General features: G+C 40.3%; 4 protein-coding genes across 5 annotated transcripts in view; 3 read left to right on the top strand and 1 right to left on the bottom strand.

The window, feature by feature from the left end:
* Window positions 1–13,626, top strand: part of LOC138045249 (nuclear inhibitor of protein phosphatase 1-like) — a 54,206-nt gene extending 40,580 nt beyond the window's left edge. The window contains exon 8 of the transcript XR_011131554.1: window positions 13,450–13,626. The gene's annotated coding sequence lies outside the window, so the exon portion shown is untranslated. The remainder of the gene's footprint in view (window positions 1–13,449) is intronic.
* LOC138045248 (DELTA-alicitoxin-Pse2b-like) lies at window positions 4,075–24,495 on the bottom strand. 2 transcript variants are annotated; one of them, XM_068891677.1, is made up of 3 exons: window positions 24,219–24,495; window positions 21,672–21,822; window positions 4,075–5,574 (listed from the first exon to the last, which is right to left on the bottom strand). In XM_068891677.1, exon 3 carries the CDS (start codon window positions 5,533–5,535, stop codon window positions 4,096–4,098), a length of 1,440 nt encoding a protein of 479 aa, XP_068747778.1. In that variant the 5' UTR covers window positions 5,536–5,574; window positions 21,672–21,822; window positions 24,219–24,495; the 3' UTR covers window positions 4,075–4,095. The 2 variants fall into 2 exon arrangements, with proteins under 2 accessions (XP_068747778.1, XP_068747779.1); XM_068891678.1 differs by lacking the exons at window positions 21,672–21,822; window positions 24,219–24,495 and adding an exon at window positions 7,424–7,450.
* LOC138045254 (nuclear inhibitor of protein phosphatase 1-like) lies at window positions 11,741–12,941 on the top strand. The gene has a single exon (XM_068891683.1). It carries the CDS (start codon window positions 12,404–12,406, stop codon window positions 12,755–12,757), a length of 354 nt encoding a protein of 117 aa, XP_068747784.1. The 5' UTR covers window positions 11,741–12,403; the 3' UTR covers window positions 12,758–12,941.
* Window positions 13,959–27,500, top strand: part of LOC138046007 (uridylate-specific endoribonuclease B-like) — a 24,649-nt gene continuing 11,107 nt past the window's right edge. The window contains exons 1-6 of the mRNA XM_068892695.1: window positions 13,959–13,975; window positions 16,237–16,263; window positions 18,232–18,425; window positions 18,737–18,937; window positions 19,255–19,288; window positions 19,886–20,255. Coding sequence (XP_068748796.1) covers window positions 13,959–13,975; window positions 16,237–16,263; window positions 18,232–18,425; window positions 18,737–18,937; window positions 19,255–19,288; window positions 19,886–20,054 — 642 coding nt within the window. The 3' untranslated portion in view covers window positions 20,055–20,255. The remainder of the gene's footprint in view (window positions 13,976–16,236; window positions 16,264–18,231; window positions 18,426–18,736; window positions 18,938–19,254; window positions 19,289–19,885; window positions 20,256–27,500) is intronic.

The raw sequence follows: 27,500 nt of genomic DNA, 5'->3' as shown, positions 1-27,500 counted from the left end.
ACGAGGTTAACCACCAGCCCGCCCCGACGTAACACATTAAGAACCCATCCCACCCTGACTAAGAAAATCTATCAAAAAAAACACACAAAAACATATAATTCACGCTACAAGACAAACAACAACAAAAAAAAAAAAAAAAAAAAAAGAGAGAAAAAAGGATCGCTAGCAATGACAACTTGTGGCGATATTTGTCTTACGACAGTTAGGACAGATAATTTATACGATCTAATATCATCTTGATCAAACACGTTTTGCAGTCTTTGGAATTCGAAGTAAAAGGATTTTAACTTGGACTTAAACAGAGAAACAGAGGTAATAGTTGTAATTTCATTGGGTAATGCATTCCAGAGATTGACTATGCGAAAAAAGTAGGTATCGCGAAAACTGTTTGTTTTAGGAATGGTTAAGTGTATAAAATTATTGCCCGAGCTAGAGCTTCTAGTGTTGCATCTAGGTTGGTACATATAATTTCGAAGATCAATTGTATATACGTTAGTTTTGCGCTTAAAAAAAAACAAAGTCCAGATATTCTAACCAGTAATTAATAGGTAAGAGCTGGAGTCCCAATAAGCGATCCCTGTAACTGAGGGCATTTGAATAGTTATAGAGGAATTTCGTTGCCCTACGTTGGACTTTTTCTATGGATAAAAGGTTTCTAATAACACTCTGAGGAGCCCAAACTTGGCTACAATAACCAAGATGAGATCTAACTAAAGCTGTGTAGAGAGCCTTTCGAGATTGCATTGACATATCCTTAGTGCAGTTTCTTTTAAGGAAACCAAGCATCTTGTTGGCTTTAGCGGTAATAGTATTCCCCAGTACGGTCCTGAGAAGGTGAGGTTGGCTGCAAGCAAGCTTTGGCTTAAATATATATATATGAAGGAACTAGAACATTTCTGTTCTTTCAAAAGTGTTCTTAATACTGACTCCTCTGTTCAAGTTCCATACTTAAGCCTTTTGGGGGCGCAGGACCAATCTCGACCCCAGAGCTCTTCTTTTGACTGAGGGAGAGAAGAGCTCTGGGGAACCCTGAAACAAAGTATCTTCTCATTGGTTTTCGTGAAGAACAATCAAAAGCGTCTCTAATTGGTGCATTCATGTTCGCACGAGGAGTGAGCAGGCGCCGTAAGGTTCAAATAGCCAATTTTTGGCTATAACAACCCTACCGCGCATGTTCTCCGACATAGACTTTCCCAGAGCCTTGGGTCGATCCGAGGCTCTGGTGACGAGAGTGGCGTAGGACGAACTAAGTGGTGGGAGCTGGATAAGGAGCATGTGCAAACGCAACGAAACAGTTCAAGGAAAACATTTATTGCACCAGGCGGCATGCTCGAACCCAGTGAACCGTCTCTCCCATGCTGCTCAAGACGAAACCTTGACGAAACCTCTAGGGAAACTGCAATTGCAAAATGTACGACTTTCGCTTCAAATGTGAAAGAAGTGTTTTCTTTGTCTTAATTAACCCATGTAAATACCGCTATCGTAGATAGCGTTGCTACGATATTCCTAATCTAGAAAATCATTATCATCATTCGAATCTTCCGTCAGGCCCACATAGGCCCACGTCACGTTGCTACGATATTCCTAATCTAGAAAATCATTATCATCATTCGTCACGTCCGTCAGGCCCACGTGAACTGACAAACGTGTGTAGAAATAACAATCAACTGAGGAAAAAGAAATTTCAAAACTATGTTGTAATTATCCTGCAATCTCTTCAATTATTTAAACATCTTGGAATGTACGTTTGCATAAATCTGTACCACTGTCCACATTTGGCAGCCGTGATAGTGCCAATATTTCTCTGCAGGCCGTGAAGTAGCAACTGAGTGCGGTAAGTTTTCAAAGATGCGCATGTTCTGCATTTCTCCGGAATGCTATTTTCCCGAGGCCTACAACCTTCAATTTTGTCAATGCGGCAGATAATGAACAAAATTGCAATTTTTTAAATGTGTCTTTACTCTAAATGCTGAAAGTGAAGAGTCCTAAGCATTTCGTTAAAAGATATTGCTTGGCTAGATTGTGTCGTGGGGGGACAATTCTAACAAACGCTGCGTTTGAGCACAACAATGTGAAACTGAACGTCATCCCAAAATTTGGAATATCCTCCCGATTCTTTCGCTGACATTCCCGGAAAAAAAGAAAACCTTCGGAGAAAACCTTCATTGAAGGAAGTGTATTCAGAGATTAGCTCTAGCTAAATTTGTGTAACCGCTGGGTTTACGGTTTAGAGGTAAGGATTAATATTGACAATTCGATCGGAACCTATTAACTGTGTGCTCGTCAAGTTGGCGCACGCATTTCTGCTATGAAAGCAGTTTCTGACCACAGGCAGACCACCCTCTGTTAGTGGGGGGGCCGTTGAAATCTGAGCATTGATCTTTTACAGATGAACAATACGGTGGCTACAATTTGTTCCAATGCAGAATTTAAAGCAAATGATTCAATAAAAGTGTGAAGAAAATGTTAACTGAGTCATGTGTCATGTTTTTTTCGCCGTCCCGTGTTGTTTTAAGGGCTATTTTGCGAGATGAATATTTGACCTCGGCGATTAGAACTAACCAAGGAGACAAGGCAGGCAGCAATCAGCCGCCGGCGCGTGAACTAGTCCACTTTAAGCTGGAACTGACACCAAACCAGTGAAATTCTCACCTTAAAAACACCAGCATCCGATCAATTAGGGATGTCGCCATACCTTCGCCGAATTTGAGCTTAAACTCTCAAAAATTCACCTAGAGAGGCGATCCTGAAAACCGTAATAAAGCTGTCTCAACTTGATCGGTGCAAAATTCTCGACGTAAGGCATTTGAGGTATGCACGTCGATTCAAATTCACCAATCAGCGTATCGCGACCGTTGATAGTTCAGAACCACAACCCTGCCCCGATACGCTGATTGGTGGATTTTAATCGACGCGCATACCTCAAATGCCTTACGTCGAGAATTTTGCACCGATCATATTGAGAAAGCTTTATTATAGTTTTTGAAATTTCGATAAAACATTCTCTAGCAAGTTATTCATGTCGTTTCTGTTACATAAACTCTTGAATGTTGCAAGCAACTGTTCAAACAACCAAGAAGATTTCTGTTTTCGGATTTTTACTCGGCAATCTTTGTGGCAGTTGAACCTTCCGCTTGACTTCAACTGGTTTCAGTTGTGGTTTCCTTTCCCGCTTGGGCAATAAATATGAGGGGAGAACAGGGGGGGATTCATAACGGTTTCCACTGTTTTACGGAAATCGGTCAGAAACACAGGAGAGTTAAAACCCAAAAAATTCGCGGGGGATCATGCCCCCGGACCCCTACTAGAATCTTTTTTGTTGTTTTGGAAACCGGTCATTATTTATCTGAGTTCCAGCCCTGAAAAACGCGGGCCATAATTTACAGTATGGCCCTCAAACTCGGTTAGTAAGAGGTATTTAATCAATAATCAAAGTCAATTTGGTGACGGGAGTGGGAAACTGTTCAGGGGAAGTGAAACGCATGGCGGAGGCGTGGTGAGCATATGGGACATGGAATGGCAGGGGGTAGCGTAAGGGAGGGGCAAGACGTAGAGTCTCAAACAGTAAGACGTCGTTATTAAGGAGAAATTCGAAAACTGTTCGTCCGCATCATTGGGGAAATCTTTGCAAAGAGGAGATGGGAATCACCAAAACGTGGGTGGCGACTAGCGAATCGGAATAAAGGCGAGAGGGGACTGTTCGGATCACCCGAGCCTTATTCCTTTCCCCTTCCCTCATTCGCAAGGAACTGGGCGTACATTAGTAACGACTCTGCTCGAAACGCAGTGAGGCTGGTTTACCGTTGAGATACACGACGACAAATACTGAGCTTAACTTTGCTTTTAAAAATGTTTTCCGTGATCCGCCCAGATTGAATTTCAAGTTAAAATCATCAAAGGTTAATTCGTTAATTCCGATTTCTGTATTTTGGAATCTTGGATAGGTGCATGTTTAAATGGTCACTCAATCAGGAATTGTTACCTCTTTGCCATTTTAATATTGTTTCATAGCATACAATACATGTGAATACTATGCGAATTTGACAGAGAAACTTATTTTACTGCGTCGTGCTTCTCTAAATGTTGCCAACATCTCTAGGATTTGATCTCAGCTTTTAAATCTTTTCGAACTTGATCACGGCTTAGCTTCGTCGACCTATGGTGAGCAGCATAACGCCTGACACCTTTCTGAACGGCATCTCTGTTTGGCATCCTCCACACCTCTTTACGGACCTCAATGTTGTCGTTGTAGCAGGCACACTTAAACCAAGTCACTTTCCAGCCGCAGCTATGCCATCCCCATTTCTTGTCGGTGTTGGCGTATGCAGTACGCTTGGAGACCCCGGTATCTTGTTCCCCTTCGTCGTAGCGAACGCAAGTTTTACCGTAGCAGGAGCACTTGACTCCTATTCTGTAATGACAATCGGCATCGTTGTGGCACCCCTTTGAAGCCAAAGAGCACTCAAATTCAGGAGACTCCTTGGTGGAACCTCTGGTGTAGTCGAATTTTTGCAGCTGTACACCACCACCTTCTTTAAGTCGACAGCCATAATTCAAGTAACCAAGGTAGTAGTACTGCAGGTTTACAGCTCGGATGTAGTTGTCTGATCCTGTCTCGAAGCGACTTTGAAGAATGTCCCAAATTGATCTGAAACTGTGCTCCACAGCCGCGTCTGACTCGCCAGCTTCATTCATCAACTTCTCGATCAATTCTTCCGTCCTCTGTTTGAACAGCGCGTTACGAGTTTCTTTGGTCCCTCCTCGGACGATGAGTCTGTCTACCGTGTTCATATGGCTTGCACGTGATGCTTCACTTCGGCTGACATTTGCACACGCTTCGACACCGACTTTGCCAACACTGGTAGGTCCTGCGAGTGAAACGCAACTCTTCACCTGGAAGTCTCGCTGACTGTATGATTCAGAACTCTGCACAAACGTCGTCTGCTTTATACTTGATCCACGCTTTATGGACGTTATAACATGGGAACCGAACGTCTGCAAGAAATTGGAGTATAGCTTCCAGGAGTTTGCGAGCCAAGGCTTCTCAAATGTTAAGGGTAGACGTTCGAATTCCTTCAGAAGACGCTTCGTTGGAGTGGAGACATCAACATCATCCAAGCAGTCCTTTTTCACCAGGATCTTTTCTGTCAATGCTCGGACATTTAGAGACATTCCACTTATATTAGTTTTCTCTGAATCTTTCGTCTGGATGACGCTGTTTAACGTTGTTCCAAGAGTGAATGCTGTCTGTAGTGATGCGTCCAAACCAGCTCCGACGGCCGTCTTAGTGTAGAATACTTTGGTGCTTTCGTAGTAGTCAAAATAACTGCCTAAGTCATGAACCTTTGATCTTTTGAAGCAGCTGGAAGGCAATTCTTCGAACACGCTCGCCTCGCGTTCCTGAAAGTCCCTGAACAAGTTGATTTTTCGCAGATTGATCCCTTTTCCAAGCTCAAATGTGTCGCTGTCATTGTTTGCTATGACCCATTTCAAAGTGGCTGTCAGGTAAAGGAGGAGCAGTGGTTGAACGATCATGATTCACAGATTCTGTTTTTGGAAGCAGTGTCACCTAACCTGTCGATCATGATAAAGGATCTGTATTTAGCATCATGAAATATTTCAAAGCCAGAAACTTGATTTCAAGTCACCAAAGGGTAGAAATAACTGAATCATGAGGGCGTGGACCGGAAAAAATTCTGGCGGTTTGGTTGACTAATTATTTCTCATCCATAATGAATTATTGCGACAGCTATGTGAGATGAACGAAGAGAATAGCCTAAGTACTTCCCCCAGCGATTAGGAACTTAAGAAAACACTCTTTTTTATGCGACTGGACCCCAACTGGAATGGCCCAGTTAGCACAACCACTGTCAAGGGTTTAAAAGATGCACTTCCGCGTGCTTTTTGTTGCTTAAATACGCCTCTGCTTAAGCTAGCCTTAAAAGCAGGTCTTCCGTTTTGGAATTTATTACTGGTTATGTGTTGAGGTGTTTGTGTTTTTTTCTCAAGAGAATGCATGATTTTGGGAGTCAGGGTGGGGAAGTCAGGGTTGGAAAGTCAGGGTGGGGGAGTCAGGGCTGGAAAGTCAGGGTGGGGGAGTCAGGGTGGCTTAGTGGTTATCTATCGAGCCTCCCACCACTGCTAGGCGGGGTTCAACTCTGCATGGCCCCGGCTCGAAGGTTTTTATCCGGGTACTCCGGTTTTCCTCCCTCATCAAAATCGACTCACAGCTAATTAACATCTAGCTGTGGTGCTGTGCTCCGACATCAAAATGGACTGTATAGCGGCAGCCAGAGGCGCCCTTGTATGCTTTCAGCCCGATATCGTGAGCTGCGCCCTTCGTAATTCAGTCCTCAAGACTGCAAGTAAAGGGTGATTAGCACTGCCAATTATTATTATTAATTATAAATCTTGGTGTGCTCGGTTTTGTGTCCATTGAACGACTTTCGTTCTCAGAAATTGAAAAAAAAAAAAAGACCGAAAAAAATGTCCGCACAACTGAACTTTTTGATATGACCAACAAAGCCTGAATGGTAGGTAGCATTGGTGGCATAAAATTTGCAAGTTGGGAATCGGCGTTCATTTTGAGTTTTTCACTACTTTATTGAAATAAAGGCGTTGTTTAATCTTTTTAAAGATTCCTTTTCATGTTCTATTCTTGGTAAATCAATTCTTGCCTTAAGTGGACGTAAATCAGTGATAACAAACCCGAGCTGGTTTTCCAAAAGTGCCGCAGATTTCTCAGTTAGGTTTTTTTCTTCTGTTTCAAATTAGGCCGTGCTCCATACCACACTAGTATTTTGGTAAATTACTTTATGCCCCAAACTAATATGAAACATTACAACAAATACATAGTCACACAGACATAAACATAAAATATCTTTTAGCACAACGAAGTCGAAGGGATGAATAGCTGAGTAAAAAGGTTGAAAGTGATTGCAATGAGACAGCTAATCTTAAGTGGGAATCAGGCTATGACGCATATTATGTGGAATCATCGTAGAATGTTGCCAAAATGTAACATGAATCCGGCGCCAGATATGAAGTATGTAGAAGCTATTGTTTGTTCTTTGTCTTGCATGCTGTTGTTGTTAGACAACCCACAACAAATTCTTTCCATCTTAGGGGAAAATCTTGTTAATTTTCCCCTAAACTGCGAGACAAACTCTAATATTTGAATTTAATGAAATGAAAAATCAATCCCCATGAACATGCTTTTTTTTTCTCAGTAATCGTACGGGATTTCTTTTAAACTGGTAATCCAACCTCGATTGTAATAATAACAATATCTCAAAGAAACGGAATTGACATCCCGTACGTACAACGTTTATGAATGGCCCTGTTTATCTACGCTCAAACTAGGCCAATTACGCTTTGTTATAATCTATGAGTGGATTAAACTTCCATTGCTATAATTACCAACCTTGATGTTCACTGGACTACCTCTCTTGCTGGTATGGCCAGTGAGGGAGAAACTTAGTTATCAAATAGTGTTGTTATGCCTCACTACTCAAATACGTTTTCCGATTGGAGGAAAACATGTCACGTGTCATGGGTCAAAACCCACTAACTCCCCAGGGACTTGAACTTTCGACTCGCACGTGATCAGGTCGTGCAAATTTGTATGCCAGCCGCGTCAAGCAAATAATTTTTACGAAGTCATGGCAGCTAAACGGTTTCAAACAAGGACTGAAGAAGAAATTGAAAAGCTTCTAGTACGCGACAAAACCTCGAAATCTACTAACATGACCACCCACAATGCCGTGAAAACGTTGACAGGCTTCTGCAAAGGGCAAAATTTGGACGAAAGCTTCCAAGAATCTACTAAAAGTCGTAAGCTGACATCCGTGTATTGTTCTATTTTGAGTTGGGAGGTATAACAAAAAACTTAATGACTGGCCTCAAGGGAAACCGTGAGTTTTGTTTCCTCGAAACCCTCAATGTTCCCCATTGAGGGTCTCGCCTGTTTCCCTTGGGGCCAGTCATTAGGTGCTTATAGTGTTGTTACGGTCTCCCAAATACAATGTTAACTACGTTGGCTTGCAGGTTGATATGCGTAAGTCGCCAAAAATTTTCACGGATATCACCTTTTCCGCTATCCTTTTGTTCTCCTTTATTTGATCGCTTACTGATACATGTCGCGGACTTACATTGAAAACGCAATGGACTTGTAACACATTTTATGAGTTTCTATCAAATTAGCGTTTTCTTTTGCTTGTCTGGCCCAAAAAACTATTTTTAATATTGTTTATAAGGTCTCGATAAGGAAAATGAGGTGTCCGCGAAAAAAGAAAATTCTCGCGCCGTTATTTTTTGAATAGGGTCAAACTGTATCTTATATTAAAGCTAATAGATTGAAATATTTGAATAAAGTTTTAGTTTTTGGGTATTTAACTTGCCTTTCAGTTTTGAGGCCTCAAACTCAGTCTGAGTTTGAGTCTGCTACAGAAGCTCCAGCCCCTTCACTTTATAATTATTGCAAAAGTAACCGCACTTTGTTGCATCTTAGTCCCACAGATCAATGCACTCCAATGCAGTGTGAGGAATTTTTGATATGTCACGAATTAAAGTCGAAACTGTCATCTCATTCTTAATTTGGGATGAAAAAGTGCCGTAAAATCAGTCTCCGAAGACAAACGAAACATTCCTCGCGCGGTATTTGGCGTATTTGGAACTGAAAATTTGGAAGCGATATCTTAAAACCCGTCTGGACAGGAGGTCCGAGAAGTTGTAATTTCGAGGTCAAAGTGAAGCCCGCCTTTAGTGGGTTTTTTTGGTACATTAATATTCCTTGCAGAAAATCACGCTCTTTAAAATCGCTTTTCTTATTTTCATGTTGACCAAACATGCATTTTTTCACGTTCTATTATTTAGGTTTGTTCTGTCGATGTTTTCACATTAGGAGAAACTGCAGATTACCTAGCCACTATCGTTTTCTTGTAGCGGCGTCGTCTGAAGAACGAGGCATACAACATGATTTTTCGCATCTCTCATACTAGTCATAGCCCAGGCTTTGAGTAACAGAGTAATTGAAGTATGAAAGAAATGCGGACTATAGACGAAAGATAGAAGTGATCCTCGCAGTAAACTGGACAGTTTAAGCAATCCTCGCTTTATAGCTTCAACGAGATTCGAACCCATGACCTCTGCAATGCATTCGTTATAAGCTATCTCTGCAAACCGTCAAAAAATCGAGAGGCAAGGAAGTGTAGAGAATTAATTACTCGGTGAAGTTTCGTCAGAGGAAAATGACATGTGTAGCCGGATTTGAAAATGGACAAGGGCTCCATTGAGGATGAACTTGTAAGAGGTGTCCATGTTCAAAATTTGTTTGTATTTGTTAATTACTGTGTAATATCCTGGTCCCAGAGGTTTTTCTTGATCCGCGAGAAAGCCGCGAAGTGGTGAAGACGAGTCGCGAAGCGGCGAGAAGAGAAAACCCTCTGGTTACCTTGGACTTGAGTCTCACTTTCATTTAGACGCCAGCTGTCAAACGTCAAAGAACATTGCATCTCTTCATAAAGAAAATTAATGCGCAAATGTATAAGAATTGAAGTCTTGTTGAAAATCTAGAGCTTTTTGTTAAGTCTTTGTAGAAATGTCGGGCGATAGTTATCCTTCGGATGCTGTGAATGTTCTGATGATTCACAATGGAATAACATTCTTGACTTCTTTGATGTCATCAGTTACCAGGACCCAACTGGCTCAGCCAAAATGAAAGGCCCGCTAAAACGTGTCGATACATTATGAGGGAAAACTCACTACGCTCCAAAAAGCACATATTAAAATGAAAAGTTAAAAAAATGGGAAAAAAATAATCGTCATAAGAAGTTTCAGTTATTTAACTACAGTAAACAATGCCAAACAAAAGAGATTGTAGCTATGAATAACAAAAGAGCAAACGCGTTTATGCAATTTCAAACGCAATTTCAAACACGCTGTGTTTTGCGTGTGCATTGGTAAGAAACTTTAAAAGAAAAGGAAAGGAACTTAAGTGTCTAGTCGTTCTAGCGCTGAAGCACTAATTGGGGACACTGTAAATTGAAATTAACAATTAACACAAATCAAGTCAAATGTTGGTTTTTGAGGAGAGGGGAAACCGGAGAACCCGGAGAAAACCTCTCGGTGCAGAGTAGAGAACCAACAAACTCAACCCACATATGACGCCAAGTCTGGGAATCGAGCCCGGGCCACATTGGTGGGAGGCGAGTGCTCTCACCACTGCACCATCTCAGGTATTGTTCTTTTGAACACGATAATTACATTCAGTTGTTTGATTTTTGCAATTTATTTGTTCCAATTTTATCCGTGTCTGGTCGCTTCCTCACCTAATACTAGCCAGCCCACAAGAATCTAAAAGAACTACACACACACACATCTCTACAGACATCATTCGTCCATTAAGGGAAGGCAATGAACCATTTACGTCACATCTGGCGTCAGTCATCCAACAGCAAGACATAAGGGACGAACGACTTCACATCCTGCAGGTTTTCCACGGAGAATATTTTGAATTAATAACAAAACACCAGGGCCCCTTTCTCGAAAGTCCCGAAACTTTACGGGCTATTTTTGGGTGTCCTAATTCCCTCTGTATCTCAAGAACGGAGAGGATTTAAGTCATCAAACTTCACAGTCAGTTTGCTATTTGTTACCTTGAAAACATGGTAAAAGATCGGCTTTCCTGAACAAACGGTTGATAGGTTCACAAATGGCTTTTCGTGCCCTAAACGTTTCGGAACTTTTGCAGGTACCCTGTTTTCTAAGGTCACGTTTTTTTCAGATTAATTTTCCGGAGAAACGAGACTTGTCTAGAGAGTCACGTGCCTCAGTTATCAGCATTACCCTTAACGATTTAGCGTGGCTTCTCATGCGAGCAGAATCGCATTGAAAGGTCGAGATGGTCTGTGAAAATGACGTGCTATAGACCTAGTATAAGGGATGTATTAAAGCTCGTATTTATTAAATCCTAAAAACGCTTATTGAATTCTCCGGCCGTTTTCTGATAAGAATTATGCAGATCCTTGAGCGGGTGTTCTCGGGGATATTTCCTCTACTGATCTGTTCAATTCTCGGATAACATCGGATGGGATATTCTGGGATATTGTCTCTGATAACTCCCTCGGATATTCTCGTGGGTAACCCCCTCCTGATCTATTCAATCAGGTTCGTACGGGTCATGGAATTTAAGAATTTAATTTTCCAGGCCGGGAAAGTCATGGAATGTTATGGTCGGTCATTGAAAGTCATGGCAAATTGTAGTTATAAATGGCAGATTAATCATTTGTCAAAGCAAGGATAAAATGAAAATGAAAACGAGTTTTTATCAAACAATCGGAAGTTTGGCGGACAGAGGTTGTTAATTTATTCAAATTTGAACAGAGTTATGTCAGAAAATATCCTAAAATAAGGACAGTTTAGAGTTAAGAAAATTTTCTTACGTGGCAGCTAAACTTAAGGTCATGGAAAGCTAGAGAAGATCATGGAAAAAGTTATGAAAAGTCATGGAATTTGAAGAGCTTAAAAGAGTACAAACCCTGTCAATTCTTCATTTCGTTTTCAGCTGTCCCTAGTACTTGTTCCGATTAGATGGTTTGCACGACACTATCCACATAGATCCTTCATTTGCTTCGTTTCCTCGTCATCCAGCACTTGCTCATTGGTCATTTTTACTTGTGTCTTGGGAGGTTGTTTTCAAACCACTCAATTGATGGGCCTGGTTACATGTAGCGAGGAAGATTGTTGCAATCGCGGAAGATCGTAGAGGGACAGTTTACATGGGAAAAGTGTGGTTGGCTTTCTCGTTTACGATAATTGGTAAACGAAGTTGTTGAACGCCCGGCACCCATCAGTGATCATGTTGATACAGTTGCTTTTACTGCGTGCATTTCCTTTCTAAAGTTGTTTACATGGTGCTCGGATCTTCCTAGCTCCATGATCTTCCAATTTTGCTGCCAGGAAGATCCTTTCACGACATACGACCTGGTACATGGAAAACCTTTTAACTGATTTAAACTGAATGCTGAAAACAGGCCTCTAGGACCTTCCTAGAGGACCTTCCTAGCACAAAGATCTCTCTTCTACCGCGTAAAAAGCCCCCCAAAATTGGGCCAAATATTAGGTTTTTACCTCATTGATAACGAAGTCTCAATAAGGTATGGTGAGGGGGCTTCATGTCAGGTGCTAACGGGATCACTCGATCAATGGGCCGTTAAATTTCGGGTTTCATTCGGGCGACCGAATGGGTGTGCGAATGTTCTCGAAACAGAAGCGCGAAGCGCAAGTGTCGCTGGTTCAAATCTATCCTTCGCTCTTATTTCATTATTTTAAGAGGTAGTTCTGCACAGAGACTAATTTTTTTTTCTGTTTCCAAAACGGCCGACGTTTCTTACTTACACAGAAAATGCGAGGACCAGTGTCACCTATGGGCAACTTGACGGAAAATATAACACGACGACTACAGAGTTTTCCGTATTCTCAAGGGCTCTACTCCAATCTGCCAGGATCCGGCCCTATTCCTGAGCCTACGAGTCCCACCTCGCCTTCAGCGCATCACAAACCGCGTTTGACGATCACCTCGGCACCCGACGTGTCGTCGCCGACACTGCCCACATCTCCGAGAATACCCGTACCCGAACCGATACCCGCGGGCCCAGCTATGCAAAATGCACCAATGACAATTGCTGAAGCGCCGAAAAAGAAATACGCGAAAGAGGCGTGGCCTGGAAAGAAACCAACGCCGTCCTTGCTTATTTAGGTCCTGTGGATGTATTTATGAGAGATTTTTAATTCCATTTTTCCATTCAGTTATGGAAAATATTGCTTCTAGTCGTTGACTGGAGAAAGCCTTCTTTGTACAAAGCTTTATCAAGCATAAAAGAACGTTCCTCCTATTTTCTTAGGGTTTAAGCTCATCAAACTCGCAAATGTTTTGAATGTTGAAACTTTTTCTCTAGTTTCTAGTGAAAAAGGACTGAATCTTGGAAGGATTGATCCTGTAAATGGCTTTTGTCAAAGTTAAAGCTGTTTGTCAATTTTTGTAAGGTCGATTTCAGTTGTTTTGGTTTTCGTATGTAACTTAATTCCGATTCATTCTCATAAGTATGTCCTTCATTCTGAATGGTATCTCTACATGTAATGTAGTTGTAGTTATGATGTTGTGGGCGAAGGTTTGAGCAAATTTTTATTGAAGTTAAACTGTCTTTTAACATCGTTAAAAAATCGAATAGTCAAATGAAATTAGACAAGAATTTAGAAGGTGCTGAAGTAAGACCCGCGGCGTGCAAGAGAGGGAAGGCGTGCGTGGATCACTTGCGCAGGCGCAACTTTATTATTTTGGCGCCTGTTGGCGCCTGGCTTCCAATCTCGTTCCCAGAGGCCGCGATCCTTTTGGTCAGCGACGGGGATCGATTTTTCCCGCGCATGACAAAAGGGACCCCTAGGGACGAGGTTGCCTGGCTTCTGGTTAAGATGTAGCTTCTTCTATCAAGATGACATTCTTCATTGTAGCACCCCTTCCAGTTGTTTAGGTTTGCCCAACATCTCCAAAAAGTTTAGAAAAGTCATGAAGAGCTCTGAAGAATATATTTGCCCGTATGAGGACAGAAATAAAACTGAAAAGTCTTTAAATATTGTGGTGTTAAGAAGACATTGCGTGACGTTGTCACGTGCGTGTTTATTGCGCGCGCACTCGCAGACATTTCCCCATCTCCACATGTTGTATGAATGTTTGTTGTAATGTTAAGAAGCTTGGTTTTCGGTGTTCACCAGTAAAAATCCTTTGAGAACTGGATTAAGAGTTGATGACACGGGCTTTTCGTAATGATGGTGGTTATCCCCTTTATTCCCAGTTTCTCCTTACATTATCAGTACAGTGTTAACCAGGCAGGTGATGAGAATACAGAAATCATCAATCAGGGTACATGGTCTCTCTGTAATACCAAATTCCCCTAACTGACATGGAGATAATTGTATGGTAGTAAGTAAGGAGAATTAACATTTCGATCTTGAGATTGACGAAGTTAAGATTGCAGCATGTGTGTATCTGGGTAGTTGAAAAGGCAGAACTCCTTGGGCTCGATATTTAAACAGTCTTACGTAGACGGCGGTTTTAATCAATCATTATAGGGGAATCTTTTTTTTTACATTTTTTGCGACATTAGCATAAGCCCATCGTTTTTTAATATATCAGCCAAAAATCAGAAATTTATACCCTTGATGGTATCCCTTTCTAAAAGACGCCATGTATCAAATGGAGGTGCTTTACTTGACCCGCGACATTGGATTGCTGTGAACAAAGGCCATTGTACGCTCTTATCTTTTATAGGAACGTCAAATTTGGGGCTGTAGCTGAACGTCCTGATTTTTTTATGGTTTTGAGTGTGAAAGCGTTCTTAACATGTTGTTAAGAAACGGTCCAGATAAGAACCATAGCAACAACGGCAACAACGAACATGTTGGAATTCAATTGGAATGCAAAAAGGTGATAACTTTTCTATTGTCTGTACTTACATCTGATTGGCTTAAACAGCAAAAGTTAACAAAACTTCATAAAGCAGTGTCGGAAATTGTTTGTTACAATATTTGTTTTGTTGGACCGTACATCCGAACAGTACATTGATGATTGACATTTGATTATTAATTTGATTGACGTGTACCTCGTGATTACATTAGCACGTACTTTTGTGTCTTTTATCTCTTTTTGTCTACGTATCAAAGTTCATTTTACGATTTTTGAGTATGGTGTACATAGCACAAGGCTAGTGAATTTCGATTCAATCATTTTTGAATGTTATTGCGTTTGGTTTTCTTCTGGATCTGTTTTACGACAAGCAGTATTATATCACCTTACTTTCCAACCATCTTCCATATAACAAAATCTGGTCTCAGTTTGAATACCACAGAAATCGTATGTGGGGAACATGTAAAATTGTAAACGTTTCTTGGCAAAATTGCACTTGTTCCGTAAGAAGCAGACGCAAATTAACAAGCATAATAGTAAAAAATATTTCGCCGATCTTTCAAGTTGCACGGTGATCTACATCCCACTAAAGCTAAGTTGGCTTTTCATGTACGCTCGATGTGCGCCTTAGACCTCTGGAATAGCGATCGCTGGATATATAAAAGGACATAATGGTGTTTGAAATACGTAACGGTAATGAAGGGATTTTATTTCGTACGTACCTTTACGGTTGGTTGATTTTGGGGCCTCAAAATTGTAATTCCCTAACGCGAGTATTGTTACTGTTGTTCAATGTACAAGTTTTCCACCATGTCAGATTGTGTTATAAATTCGGTCAGTGTAAAATGCAGACTGCAGACCGTTGGGGTAAAATGCAGACTGAGGTTATAATGCTGAAAAAGCCCAAATCCCTTAGAAATGCTAACCGTAGGCCTAATTAGGCCTAAAAGAATATTTAGGCTTAACTGTTAGCATTTACCCCTGGTCTGCAGTCTGCATTTTACACTAACCGTACTCCATTTTGCTTGTTGGCAGTTGTCGTACCCAGATTTCTCTCACCTTATTCCTTGCCGCCATTTTGAAAAAAATTGCATATTTGTACGGTCAACAGATAAGTCTGCAGTCTGCGTTTTTCAGTGTCCCGTGCGGTGGGTGACGTGAAAACCAAATTGCAAGGTATTAAGTGAGATAAACTAGTGAGAACCACAATGGAAATTAAAGCATCTGTTGGCAGACATACATAGTTTTAAACACTGCATACTTGTCAAGAAACCCAACTGCTCACTTCATTGACAAGAATGAAAAATCAAGAACGAGGTTTACTCAACTCACGCAGCATTTGCAAATCACCAAGAATTTCAGTCGGAAAGTTCTGTGCCCCAGAGTATTTCAGCAGTTAACCTCAGTACTCATTAAAAATTTTAAAAGTTTGAACTGTCTTCATAAGATAGACCAATTCGGCTAACTCAATGTTGTACCCAATTCAAATCCTCTGGGAATAAAACGTTTTGTTCCAAGAATTTCCATATCATTTAAATGTGAATGCTTCATTTCCATGCAAATTCAACACACAAAGAATCTTAACTCCGAGAGATTTGAATTGGGTACAACATTGAGTTAGCCGAATTGGTCTATTACAATAGGTAAATTGTGAAGAAATTTTGCTACATGCAAACTACCTGAGATGACCCGCCATATTCTTCCCGGGCTTTTTCCAAATGCTCGAATACGAGGCTAGTTCCATTCCTTCGCAATATTGTCATTCAATTTTCGAGCTTCCTCTCGAACATAGCTAACAAGGGGTGAGTTATTTATTCCATGTCACATTTAAATTCTTCGTTCAGTTCAGACTTATTTCTTTTCCTTTGGTTACGTCTCTCCCCTTAAGCTCTCAGTGCAAACACTTCTCTGTGATCCCTTGATGTATCATTTAAAACAATTGCGTCGGGCGCGGAAACCACTGAAATAACAATTCCCCGGCTTGCACGAAAGCACAAAGTCAGGATCGGTTGAATCTTTTTTGTTGCAATGAGGTTAGGTAAGGGAAAAAATTGCAACAAGCATACCTTTTGGAACTGCGGAACATAGATCTTTCTTTTAAAATGTTCACCTTTCTTAAATGCTGTACTCGAATATTCGACAACTTAATTAATTCATCCCTTGAGAATAATTAACATTCTTGTGAATAGGGTCTGAGCAGCACTCTCCTCCTATCATTTCGAGAGTAATCCAATATTTAACTTTTAGCACAGCCATATTCTAGAATAAAAATGAAAGGAAAGGAACTTTATTTAAGTGTCTAGTCGTTCTAGCGTCCGTGGGGACACTGTAAACTGAAATTAACAATAAACGCAAATCCAGTCAAATGTTGGTTTTTGAGGAGAGGGGAAGCCGAACTACCAGGAGAAAACCTCTCGGTGCAGAGTAGAGAACCAACAATTGCATCAGATTCAGCACATGTAAAATGCGACGTTTAAAAAGGGGCCATACAAAACCATTTTTTGAAGCAAAACACTTTAAGTTTGGTAATACCTTTTAATCTCACAGAATCTTGCCTACTTACCCTTTCACTGCCAAAAATGCAAATTGACACTTATAGATTTTACTCTGTCTAACACCAGACGATTTTACTCGTCAATGGGGAAGCCCTCGGCAATGAAAGGGTTAAAAGAGATAAGACATATCTTAATCATCGGCTAAGAAATCTAATATGTAATGCATTAATTTGGCCGTTATTTGAATATTGTTGCACAGTGTGGGGAAACACCAAAATTGAAAATTTACTTTGATTATCAAGAGTTCAAAAGCGTTGTGCGAGGCTAATCTTAGATGCTAGGTTTTCTGATAATTCCGTTGAACTTTTTAGTAAGCTTGGCTGGTTACCTATTGATGACGTCATACGAATGAGAAAGCTTTGTTTAATGCACAAGATTGTTAATGGCTGTTGCCCTCTGTACTTTTAAGATAAGGATAAGTAAGGAGGCAGTGTGGCCCAGTGGTTAGGGCGCTTGCCTTGAGATCTGGAGATCCCGGGTTCAAGACACGCTCTGACCACTCGTTGAATTTGATCCTGGTAGTCCTTGGTTCAACTTCCCAGCTGCACTTGTAAATAGCCAACTGGGTTGCCTCTGGCCGGTTGGGATTCTTAACAGTTCTTCTGTTCTGTGGCTTTGTTGGTTGTGTTTCATTGGCACTGAAAAGCCCCTATGGGGAGTGGTCAATTAAGTATGTATTGTATTGTGTGTATTAAGATTGTATTTCCTATGGTAATGATAAGCATAGGCATAATACAAGGGCGTCAGCAAATAACTATATATTATTCATACCCCTTTTCCGTACCAATTCTGGTCTACACACTTTTTATTCCAGTGCCAACCGACTATGGAAAACATTAGACTATAGCACTAGAAGCATTACAACCCTAAGGAATTTTAAAAAGTACATTAGTGATAAATACTTAGTAATTTCAAGCTTGATCATTTTACTATTCATAGAACCTTTTAACAATTTTAGTGTAGTTTAGGAATGCTTTGTGAATATTTCATTTTTATCAATACTATTATTAACGGACCACAATGTAAACTACTGAATTATCAGTAATAATAATAATAATAATAATAATAATAATTATTATTATTATTATTATTATTATTATTATTCCTTTCTTGGTCGTGTTTGATCAAAACATCAGGAAGGGCTTCTTTTACAACCATTGAATGATAAAAATGTTTACTTACTAGTAACAAAGGTTTTTTTGTCTATGTTATTAGATTTAACCTCGATCCAGAGTTGTCTGCTCTATGTAATCGCATGTTGGAAGCTGATGAGAATCGCCTCACCCCTGGACTTCTCTACAAAATAGACCCTCGAGGGAAAACCCGCTACCACTCAACTGAAGATCATGCAAAGGAGCCCCTTTTTTCTTATGTAGATCCAAACGTTTTTAAAAGAGAGACATTTAGAGGTAAGTGCTGATGTCATTTTTGATAACAATAATACCGTTACTTAGCCTGTGTATTTGGCAGGATATTTTATCACAGGATTATTAAACACTTGGGAGTTTGTGTTTTGGCTGAAAGTGGGCTGCGACTGATATGGTGATGAGTAGTTTTGGATTTTCACTTGTGGCCAAAACACAACAAAGCAACCTCCCGTGTGTTTAAATATTCCCGCAATAAAATACCCCACCAGCTACTCAAGCAAACCATTTCTTCATTTTTTGTTCTGCCCATCCACAGCTGTACTTACTTGCTAATGGTATATTTTATTTAATAGGATTTATTGCTTTATTGGACAACTATGAAAGTGGAGGGGGTCAGAAAGAGGTAGTTACACAAGAGGAAGTTCGCGAGAATCAGTGTTTTATCCATGCTATTTATGAAACAGAACCAATGAAAATAGCACACAAGTACCTGGCTGAGAAGAAACTTATGCCCGGTGATCGTGCCCAGTTCAAGTGGGCCCTATATAATTTATGGTTTAAAATCCCGGGGGGGGTGTACTTGACATATCCCTGGGTGGGGAGGTACGGCGCGGCCCCTCATACCCTGACCCTGTTTAAGACAAATATCGCTAATTTTCCTACCCATTTTAAGACAGAATTCCGATTTTTGATACCCTGTTTAAGACATTTAACCCAGTTTAAGACAAAAATTGATAAATCGTTACCCTGATTAAGACAAAAATGATAAATTCGATACCCTGTTCAAGACAAAAATCCCGAAAAACATACCCTGGCTGGCCGCACGTCCCCATTAAGGCCTTATAAGGGAGTACCCCCCCTCCCCCCCCCGGGTTTAAAATGTATCGGAGAACCAAAGGAGTGAAGTAGATTGCTAATAATAATTATTGTAGTGTGGCAACTTATGAAATATCAAGTTAAGACCTTTACTTTGGTGTGCTTCCTTGTCAAAGATCACCAAAAGTACAATCCACTTTTAAGTTCTGGTGCAATAGAGTTGCAGGTATTTGCAAGTTTGGGAATGTCAGCTTGCATACCAACTTGTGTTGGTGGCTAAATGGACTTACAAGACAAAGTGCTGTTGTGAACAATCAGTCATGGAACTGAATTGTCAGATTGAAATACCTTTTTCTTTGAACACATCACTTTGGTTTTTTTTAATGCCCTTTTCTTCTGACTTTTCAACATTGCCTTTGCAAGGTGTCAACATTCTTTGATTTCTTCTCCTCATCATTTCATTTTCTTTTCCTTTGACCATTCATAAAGAAACTTGATTGATTAAACACTGCTATTTGTGTCACAAATAATTTGACACATTGCAGGACTAATAATTTTATTATTAGTCCTGCTTTAGTTCCTTAAAAATTAAATTCCATTCTTTAAAAGGGGTTGCAATGTGCTAAACCTCCTCCAAGATGCGTTATATGTCAGCTGATGAATTAAGTTCATCCGTTTTTTTTCAGGCAGTTAGATTCATCAGCGTTTGAGCATGTTTTTGTTGGTGAGACAAGGAACAAAACAGATGTGATTGGCTTCCATAACTGGATTCAGTTCTACCAGAAACCCATAAGGGTTGAAACGTGTAACGCGCGTTCACAACTTCCGAATATTCAGTGCGAACTGATTGGTTGAATTTTCCAGTGCTAAGTACCATATTTGGAAACCCCTCGCTCTTGTTGTTCCAAATATGGTACTTAGCAAATTGAATATTCAGAAGCTTGTTTCCCAGCACACAAGGGGCCATTACACGTTTCAACCCTTATGGGTTTCTGGTTCTACTTGCAAGAAAAAAGGGGCCTAGTTGACTACAGTGGCTTCTTTCCAAGCCGAAGGGTAAGTATAAGCATTTTTATAGTGAGGCAGACACAGACCATGTAATAACTCTAACATTTGAATGTGAGGTTGAAGGTTTTAGGTTGTCCACTTTTAATGATCCCAACTGCAATTCCACACAATGCAAGATTTGCGGGTTGGGTTTACTGGCTCTCTTCTATGTTCCAAGACTTTTCCTCTGGGTACTTCGAGATATGCAGGGAGCCATATTCATTTTTTATCAAAGTCGTCTGCCGACAACGTACTTGCCCGAACAAATTTTGGGCTGCCCGGGCAAAAAATACGGACGTATAGGAAATGGTCGATAAAATCACTTGTAACTTGAGCATTCATGTTTTATTTTACACTCCTGTCAGAAATTACAAATTTTGACCATGGAGTATTGTTATTTGCACCGTGGGAACCCGATTTGCAGTGGTCCATATCTGCCACGGCAAAATGTACTTGAATGCAGCTTACAAAGTTACCATTCAAAGACCCAAAGTTAGGACGCTCTTGTCTAGTGTCTTCCTTTTATATGCTATCAAGATTTTGTTTTTGCTGTTTGTAAGTAGCAGGTTCGTCTCCACTTGTTTCCTTTTTTGCCGGAGGTGGCGAAACACCTTGTAACTATCAGCTGAGACCACGAGTCACCCTTTGCTATTTGCTAAACGACTTACCAACAACCATTCCAGCGGTGAGCTACATGAAAATTAAGCGTGCGATTGTTTCATGGAAAATACCGCGGGGTCAAAGATGGCGTCCAAACTTGAGATTTCATTGCTGCAGAGCTCTCAAGTCTTAAAGTTTCCAAAGAGTGAGATGCTTGCTGAAGATGGCGTCAAAGGCACAAGTGTCCTGTGTTTCTTGTGTCAGAGGCGCCAAAAACTTCTAGGGAAAATTTTTGAAATTTGAACATCACAAATCGATGGAAAGGCACCGTCGAGTTCGCCATGTTGGTTTTTTCATGCTGCTTGCTAAGAGAGCCCATGTTATTATGGTCAGCATGAGTTAACATATCGGCCTATAATTCGTTAAATAACGGTGAAAGTCCTAAAGAAACGGGTGTGGACAAAACGTGGGGTAGGCCATTGCCTTCACCATGGCCTAGGCCTAGGCCATGAATTCTATTTTATAACATTTGATGGCATTAAACATCACTCGTCCAGTTCTTATATTCGTCCGGGTGGGTTTTTAGTCGTCTGGGACGACCGGACGACTGCGAATGTGGATCCCTGGATATGTCCAGAAATGTGCGTAGTTAGATGCACAACAATTTTGATAAGGGTCACAAAGTGTCCCCTTGGGCGTCTCCCCAACTTAAACATAACTTACAGACAATACAGACAATAAATAACATAATTAACATCGCAAACTGTCCCTTTAACTCTACTCCCTAACCTACATATTATGACTAACCCTAACAGTGACACTCACCTAATAGACCAGTTCACGCTCATGAGTGCATCATGGGTAATCATGTCAACATGGTAGGAAATTCAAAGGTTTGCAGGGTTCTCCCTAGTTTTCAGCACAACAGGTATGGCACCTTTTCAAACCGTTAAAGCAATTGGTCATGTTGGACATTCTGCAAAGGATAAGCGACTTCTGAGCGTTTGCAGGCGGTAATAAGTGCTCTTACAAGCGGTAAATTTTACCGGTTACCGCCTGACAAGGAGACCCCTGGGTTTGCATGGAAATTCAAAGCAAAAGAAACTATACATGACTCTGCTTTATAGACTTTCGCCTTCATAAACCAAACAAATAAGTTCAAGTTCACGACTGAGATGAACTGGACTTGGTATCTATTCTTTGGAATTTCTAAATGATGTCTCTATAGATTCTCTGTAATTTTGTGCCTTTGGAATTACAGGAAATGCATGGCACAACGTTTGTTTAATAAAGTAATTTACACAATAACCATTCTCTCCAACTTTATTCTGCCACACGTTTGAGCTGATATCTTTTGTTTTGGAAAATAAAAAACCCCAAAATTGCGCATCATGAACACTTTTCATCGTTTTCAACTTCCACACAAGCCTTAAAACTATCTTGCCCTGATTACCCATGATACACTTAAGAGCATGAACTCATCTATTGTTGGGAATAGGTAGCAAATGCTTTGACATAAAGCGACACTTGGAACTCAATACAGTCGAACCTGGATTATCCGGACTTTTTCTCTGGTTTCAATTTTGTCATGAATATTTTTTAGTCATGATCAAGATCCGAAGCCATATCCTTTTTAAAACTACAGCATTGAAAATTGAAGTAAAGGCGAGTTTGTTTCGCTTTCAAAAAGCAAAATAAAGTAGCGCTTGCACACGTCGTGACTAATGCAGAACAGATTGGCTTAGAGTTGCTTTGTTGCTAAGTGAAATTTCATGCTCTATTGGCTCGTTCGGCAAACAAGCTACAATATGTGACGAATGTTTATTCACGATCATCATGTCCTTGAAGCGTAAGCAATCCGTTCTTTCGATAAAAGATAAAAAGGCTATAATTTTCCGATTAGAGAAAGAAGAAAAAGGAACCAATTTGTCAGCTGAATATAGCGTTAGTAAACGGCAGATATCTGATAAGATCATGACGTTTGCCGACACTTGTACAGGTGTTCACAACGGACAGTGAAGATGTAGACCATATTGTTTTCCAAACGATTTGCAAATGTTTTGTTTCACGATTAAATGTCGTTTTAATGTAATCACTTTTTGTTCCTCATTAATATGCATATTCTCGATTATCCGGACCCTCGATTATCCGGACTATTTCGCCTAGTCCCAACGAGTCCGGTAATCGAGGTTCGACTGTATTGAACATGCATTCCCATGGACCTAAATGAGTATTCCAACATTTGATTTGATATCACTTAAGGACGTTCGCGCGAAAATTTTTCAACATTGATTTTTTTCTGAAACTTTTACCACTGTAAGATGATGAGTTAGTTATGTCAGAAATGTAAAAAAAATGGGGGGTCACCGACTTCGTTTTGGAGAGAACATGCCCGGAAAAACACCCAAAATGTGACAAAATCGGGCTTCGTTAGCGAATAAGGCCAGTGTCTGTAAACCCAAATATATTGCAATTAAATCTTTGAAGTGAAATCTTCTCTGCCAAATATTGTTTAAGTGGACTTATTAAGTGAATTTAGTCAACTGGTGAGGTTCCTTAAAGATCAAGTTCGCGTTTAGCGACCACAGTTTCACGCGCCTTGCAGCCGCAAGATGGCAAGATTCGATGTCCCGTGAGCAGAAATCTTGAAATTTTTTTAACTTCCCACATTGATTTTTTGTTCATTTTTGGACAACGTGGAGATAATTGTAAATAAAATCCGTTTCTGGAAAGAAAAATAGGGGTCACCGAACGTCCAAGACCGTTAAATCAAGGCAAAGCTATAGCAATGGCCTTTTGCCCTATCATTTCTTATTTTAGTACTTAGCGCGTGCGCTCGTGTATGACGTGACGTGTGCATTTGCGTGCGCAGTAAGGATGCGCAGAAACAATTGGCGCGAACGTCCTTAATAGACCATTTTACAGTTGTCTGCTTAGTTACCTGGCCTTTGAATGAAAGTGAGGCTGGAGTTGACCTTGCTTTGATAGAAACCACTGCTTTTCTCATGTAAATTCCTACTAATAAGCATGAGAGCAACATCATTAACATAAGAAAACCAGTGAGGTTTCTATCAAAACAAGGTCAACTCCAACTTCCCTTTCATTCGAAGGCCAGAAAACTAAGCACACAACTGTAAAATGGTCTATTTGATATGTTGATTTGACTTCTCATAAGTTGTATGGTAGTGTCTTTAATTAGGGATTCGGCTATGTAACCTTGAAACTGGAACAAAGTGATTTTCATTAGCGATCTATTCACTGGTAACCCAGGCTCACTGTGTGTGCCACATAGGTAAATATAGAGAACATATGAGGCGAAGTTTAGGTCTGGAAATTTGCAAGAAAATGGAAATAAAAATCGATAAAACTTACCATGTGGTGAGCTGTTGCTGTCTTTAATACGTACACGAAGTTTCGGGAAAAATGGTCCCCGTTCACCTTCCTTCATAGTATAGTGACAAGGTAGGAGACGGAAGCCAGCGTAGGAACTCCGATCGACCCAAAACAAGCACGATTTCTTTCTTGAAAATCGAATCCAGTCGCTAAATAAACACGCCAGGCTCGTGGAACATGAATTTCTCTAAACCATGAATCCACCGAAGCATCTCCAGGTAAGTTAACTTGCTAAAATGGCGGCCAGAAAGCGTTGTCCTCGTTAAGTGTCCAATTCAAAATGGCACTGAACTCGGGACGCCTGGTGACGAGGGGAAATATGTCCCCCTGGAGGGAGGGGAGTCCCAGATTGATCAGTGAGTTTTGTATTTTAGCAATTTGGGACTCCCTTCCCTCCAGAACTTATTATACTCGTCACCAGGCGTCCAGAGTTCAGTGCCATTTTGAATTGGACACTTTGCTAATAATAATAATAATAACTTAAAAACTTATATAGCGCATGCTTCATGACAGAATGATCGCATGCGCTTAACATGGATTAAAATACCAATAAAATCTATCAGTTCATATAAGCTAAGAATATGTTCATTAAATAGATTTGTAAGTTAACTTGAGATTAATTACATGAATTCAAAGTGCCAATAAAATTGTTAATTCCTGTAAGCTAAAAATATGCTAATTTTAAATAATAAGTTTTAAGTTGGGTTAGGGTTAGTGCTACCTGGAGATGCTTCAGTGGATTCATGGTTTAGAGAAATTCATGTTCCACGAGCCTGGCGTGTTTATTTAGCGACTGGATTCGATTTTCACGAAAAAAATCGTTCTTGTTTTGGGTCGATCGGAGTCCCTACGCTGGCTTTCGTCTCCTACCTTGTCACTATACTATGAAGGAAGGTGAACGGGGACCATTTTTCCCGAAACTTCGTGTACGTATTAAAGACAACAACAGCTCACCACATGGTAAGTTTCATTGATTTTTATTTCCATTTTCTTGCAAATTTCCAGACCTAAACTTCGCCTCATATGTTCTCTATATTTACGTATGTGGCACACACAGTGAGCCTGGGTTACCTGTGATCTATTTTGACTTGTCACCACATTGTCTTGAGGAACAGTGTATTGTTGATATACTGAAACTTAAATTTGGAAAATGTATATGTATTGTACCCTTTTGTGAGCAGAGCCTCTTTAAAACTCAACAGAGTCTCTGCAGAAATCGTGTCAAGACTTTAAAACCGGTTTTGGCGGCGCGCGCATCATATTTTTGACAAGGCAATCAAGGCTTCAGTACGAAAATCAATATGGCGTCTTGAGTGTGATTGAGACGGTCAACTAATTTCCATCCCTCAAAACTGACATTGGACATTTCGTAACAATTACACGACGCAATATCCCATGTTAGTATTGACAAGCTTACCACTGTGAAAAGAATGAAAACAGGCAGAATTACAGCTTTAGTTCAACAAGAAATAGCGTTTCTAAGCTAAGCCGCGCTGATCTACAGTATTTAGGTCTAAAAACCCCGTTGAAGACGGTTAACTTTCAATTGTTTTGCTGGGTTCTATTATGTCAATACTCTAAAAAATTCGACTTTCCGGGAGCTTGTCTCGTATGTGTAGTGGATATCGGATACTGCAAGGTGAAGCCATCGATCCGGGTGCAACTCTTTGCCTCACCTTTTGTGAATCTTCTCAGCTTGTTTAAAAATCTTTGTTTCGTTGAAGTAGATTTGAAGTCTAAAGTAGATTGTACGTCGTATAAGTTGAATAAAAAGGGAAATGCCAGTTTGAGGGATGGAAATAAGTGATGACCTATTTTTACATCCGCGATGGAAAATTTGATCACGTGATCTGCTGTGTGCCAGGGTCTTCTCCCGACCCGCCGCTATGTTGAAAGCCGAGAAGACCCTGAGAGCGAGGTTGATGAATTGTCCTAATAAAGTTGCGATGCTAGATTGTAATTCAATCTTTTGAAGTCAAAATGAACTTATTTTGCCATAGTCTCAAGTATTCAAGGAAATTTTCGTAAAATTCAAGCATTACACCTACAAATTCAAGGAGTTTTCAAGGAGTTTTCAAGGACCTAGCACTTTTTCAATGAGTATTCCAGGCCCGTGCGAACCATGTTTAAAGGGAGTACCCCCCCCCCCCCCGTCCCGGCTTCTGAGTTAATCGAATCGCCCGCTTTGGTCACGCAAGCGAGCCGAAGGGACAATGGTGAAAGAAAACATTCTTATCCAATGGAAATGTAAAAAGAAAAGAAAATTTAAAAAAAACTGATCAATGCATGTCTATTTGATAGAGCGAGGTAACACAAATGCTCTATCTTCGCTGACTGTATTCGAACTTTTCGATATACAAGTACTCTAGGGAAAATCGTTCCCATCTGACTTGGAATGATATGACCGGATACCCATACGCAAGTGAGTAATGTAGCCTCGCCCAAAAGTCGAACAATTTCGTCAAGTTCCTGAAGTCCGCTATCTGTGTCTTGAACTTGAAACTCGAACGTGAAATACCGAATTTTCCGCTTCGATGTCAAGTATTATTCAAAACTTCGATTTCAAACTTCAATGTTGGATATAAAACTTCGATGTCGAATGTGAAAATCAAGGCAAATTTGAAACTCGGATGTCAAAATTCTGATGTTGAATTTTGCCGGAGATATAACTCCATAGTGTTTACACCCAGCCGCTTCATTTCGCTTGCAGATAACGGTGGAACTACATCAGGTATGATTTAAAAATAGAAGAACCGTAGCCAGGGTAAAACATATTAAAAAATTATTACAAAAAACGTTCACTGGCTATATACAGTTAAAAACTTTCGAGCTTTCGGCTGTCAGGCTACAGCCTTCAATGGAAATGAATGGAAAAAAATGATGACAACTACAATATATACAAAAATAGGTGAGAAAAAGAATATAAAAAAACGGGAAAAAATATTTGTCAAAAAGACTTATTGTTCTTTTTTAAAAGAATGGAGTATTGATTAGGGAGCGGCCTAGAATTGTTATCTGCATGATCTATCGAAGCGGTGTGCCAAGATTCCAGTGTCTTGCGGGTACGAGAAGAACCCTTGTCAATCACTTGGGAATTTTTAAAGTCAATAGAGTGATTTGAAGACCAAGCGTGTTTAGCGATGTTGGAGCCTCTTGCGTAAGACTTCACATTCCTCATATGTTCTTTTTTTCTGAGACTGGCAGATTCTTTGAAACCAGAAAAAAAGAACATATGAGGAATGTGAAGTCTTACGCGAAGAT

Source organism: Montipora capricornis, chromosome 4, assembly GCF_036669925.1.
Source record: "Montipora capricornis isolate CH-2021 chromosome 4, ASM3666992v2, whole genome shotgun sequence".
Classification (NCBI taxonomy): Eukaryota; Metazoa; Cnidaria; class Anthozoa; order Scleractinia; family Acroporidae; genus Montipora; species Montipora capricornis.
Note: the sequence above shows the minus strand (reverse complement) of the source record. Positions and strands in the feature narration are given on the sequence as shown.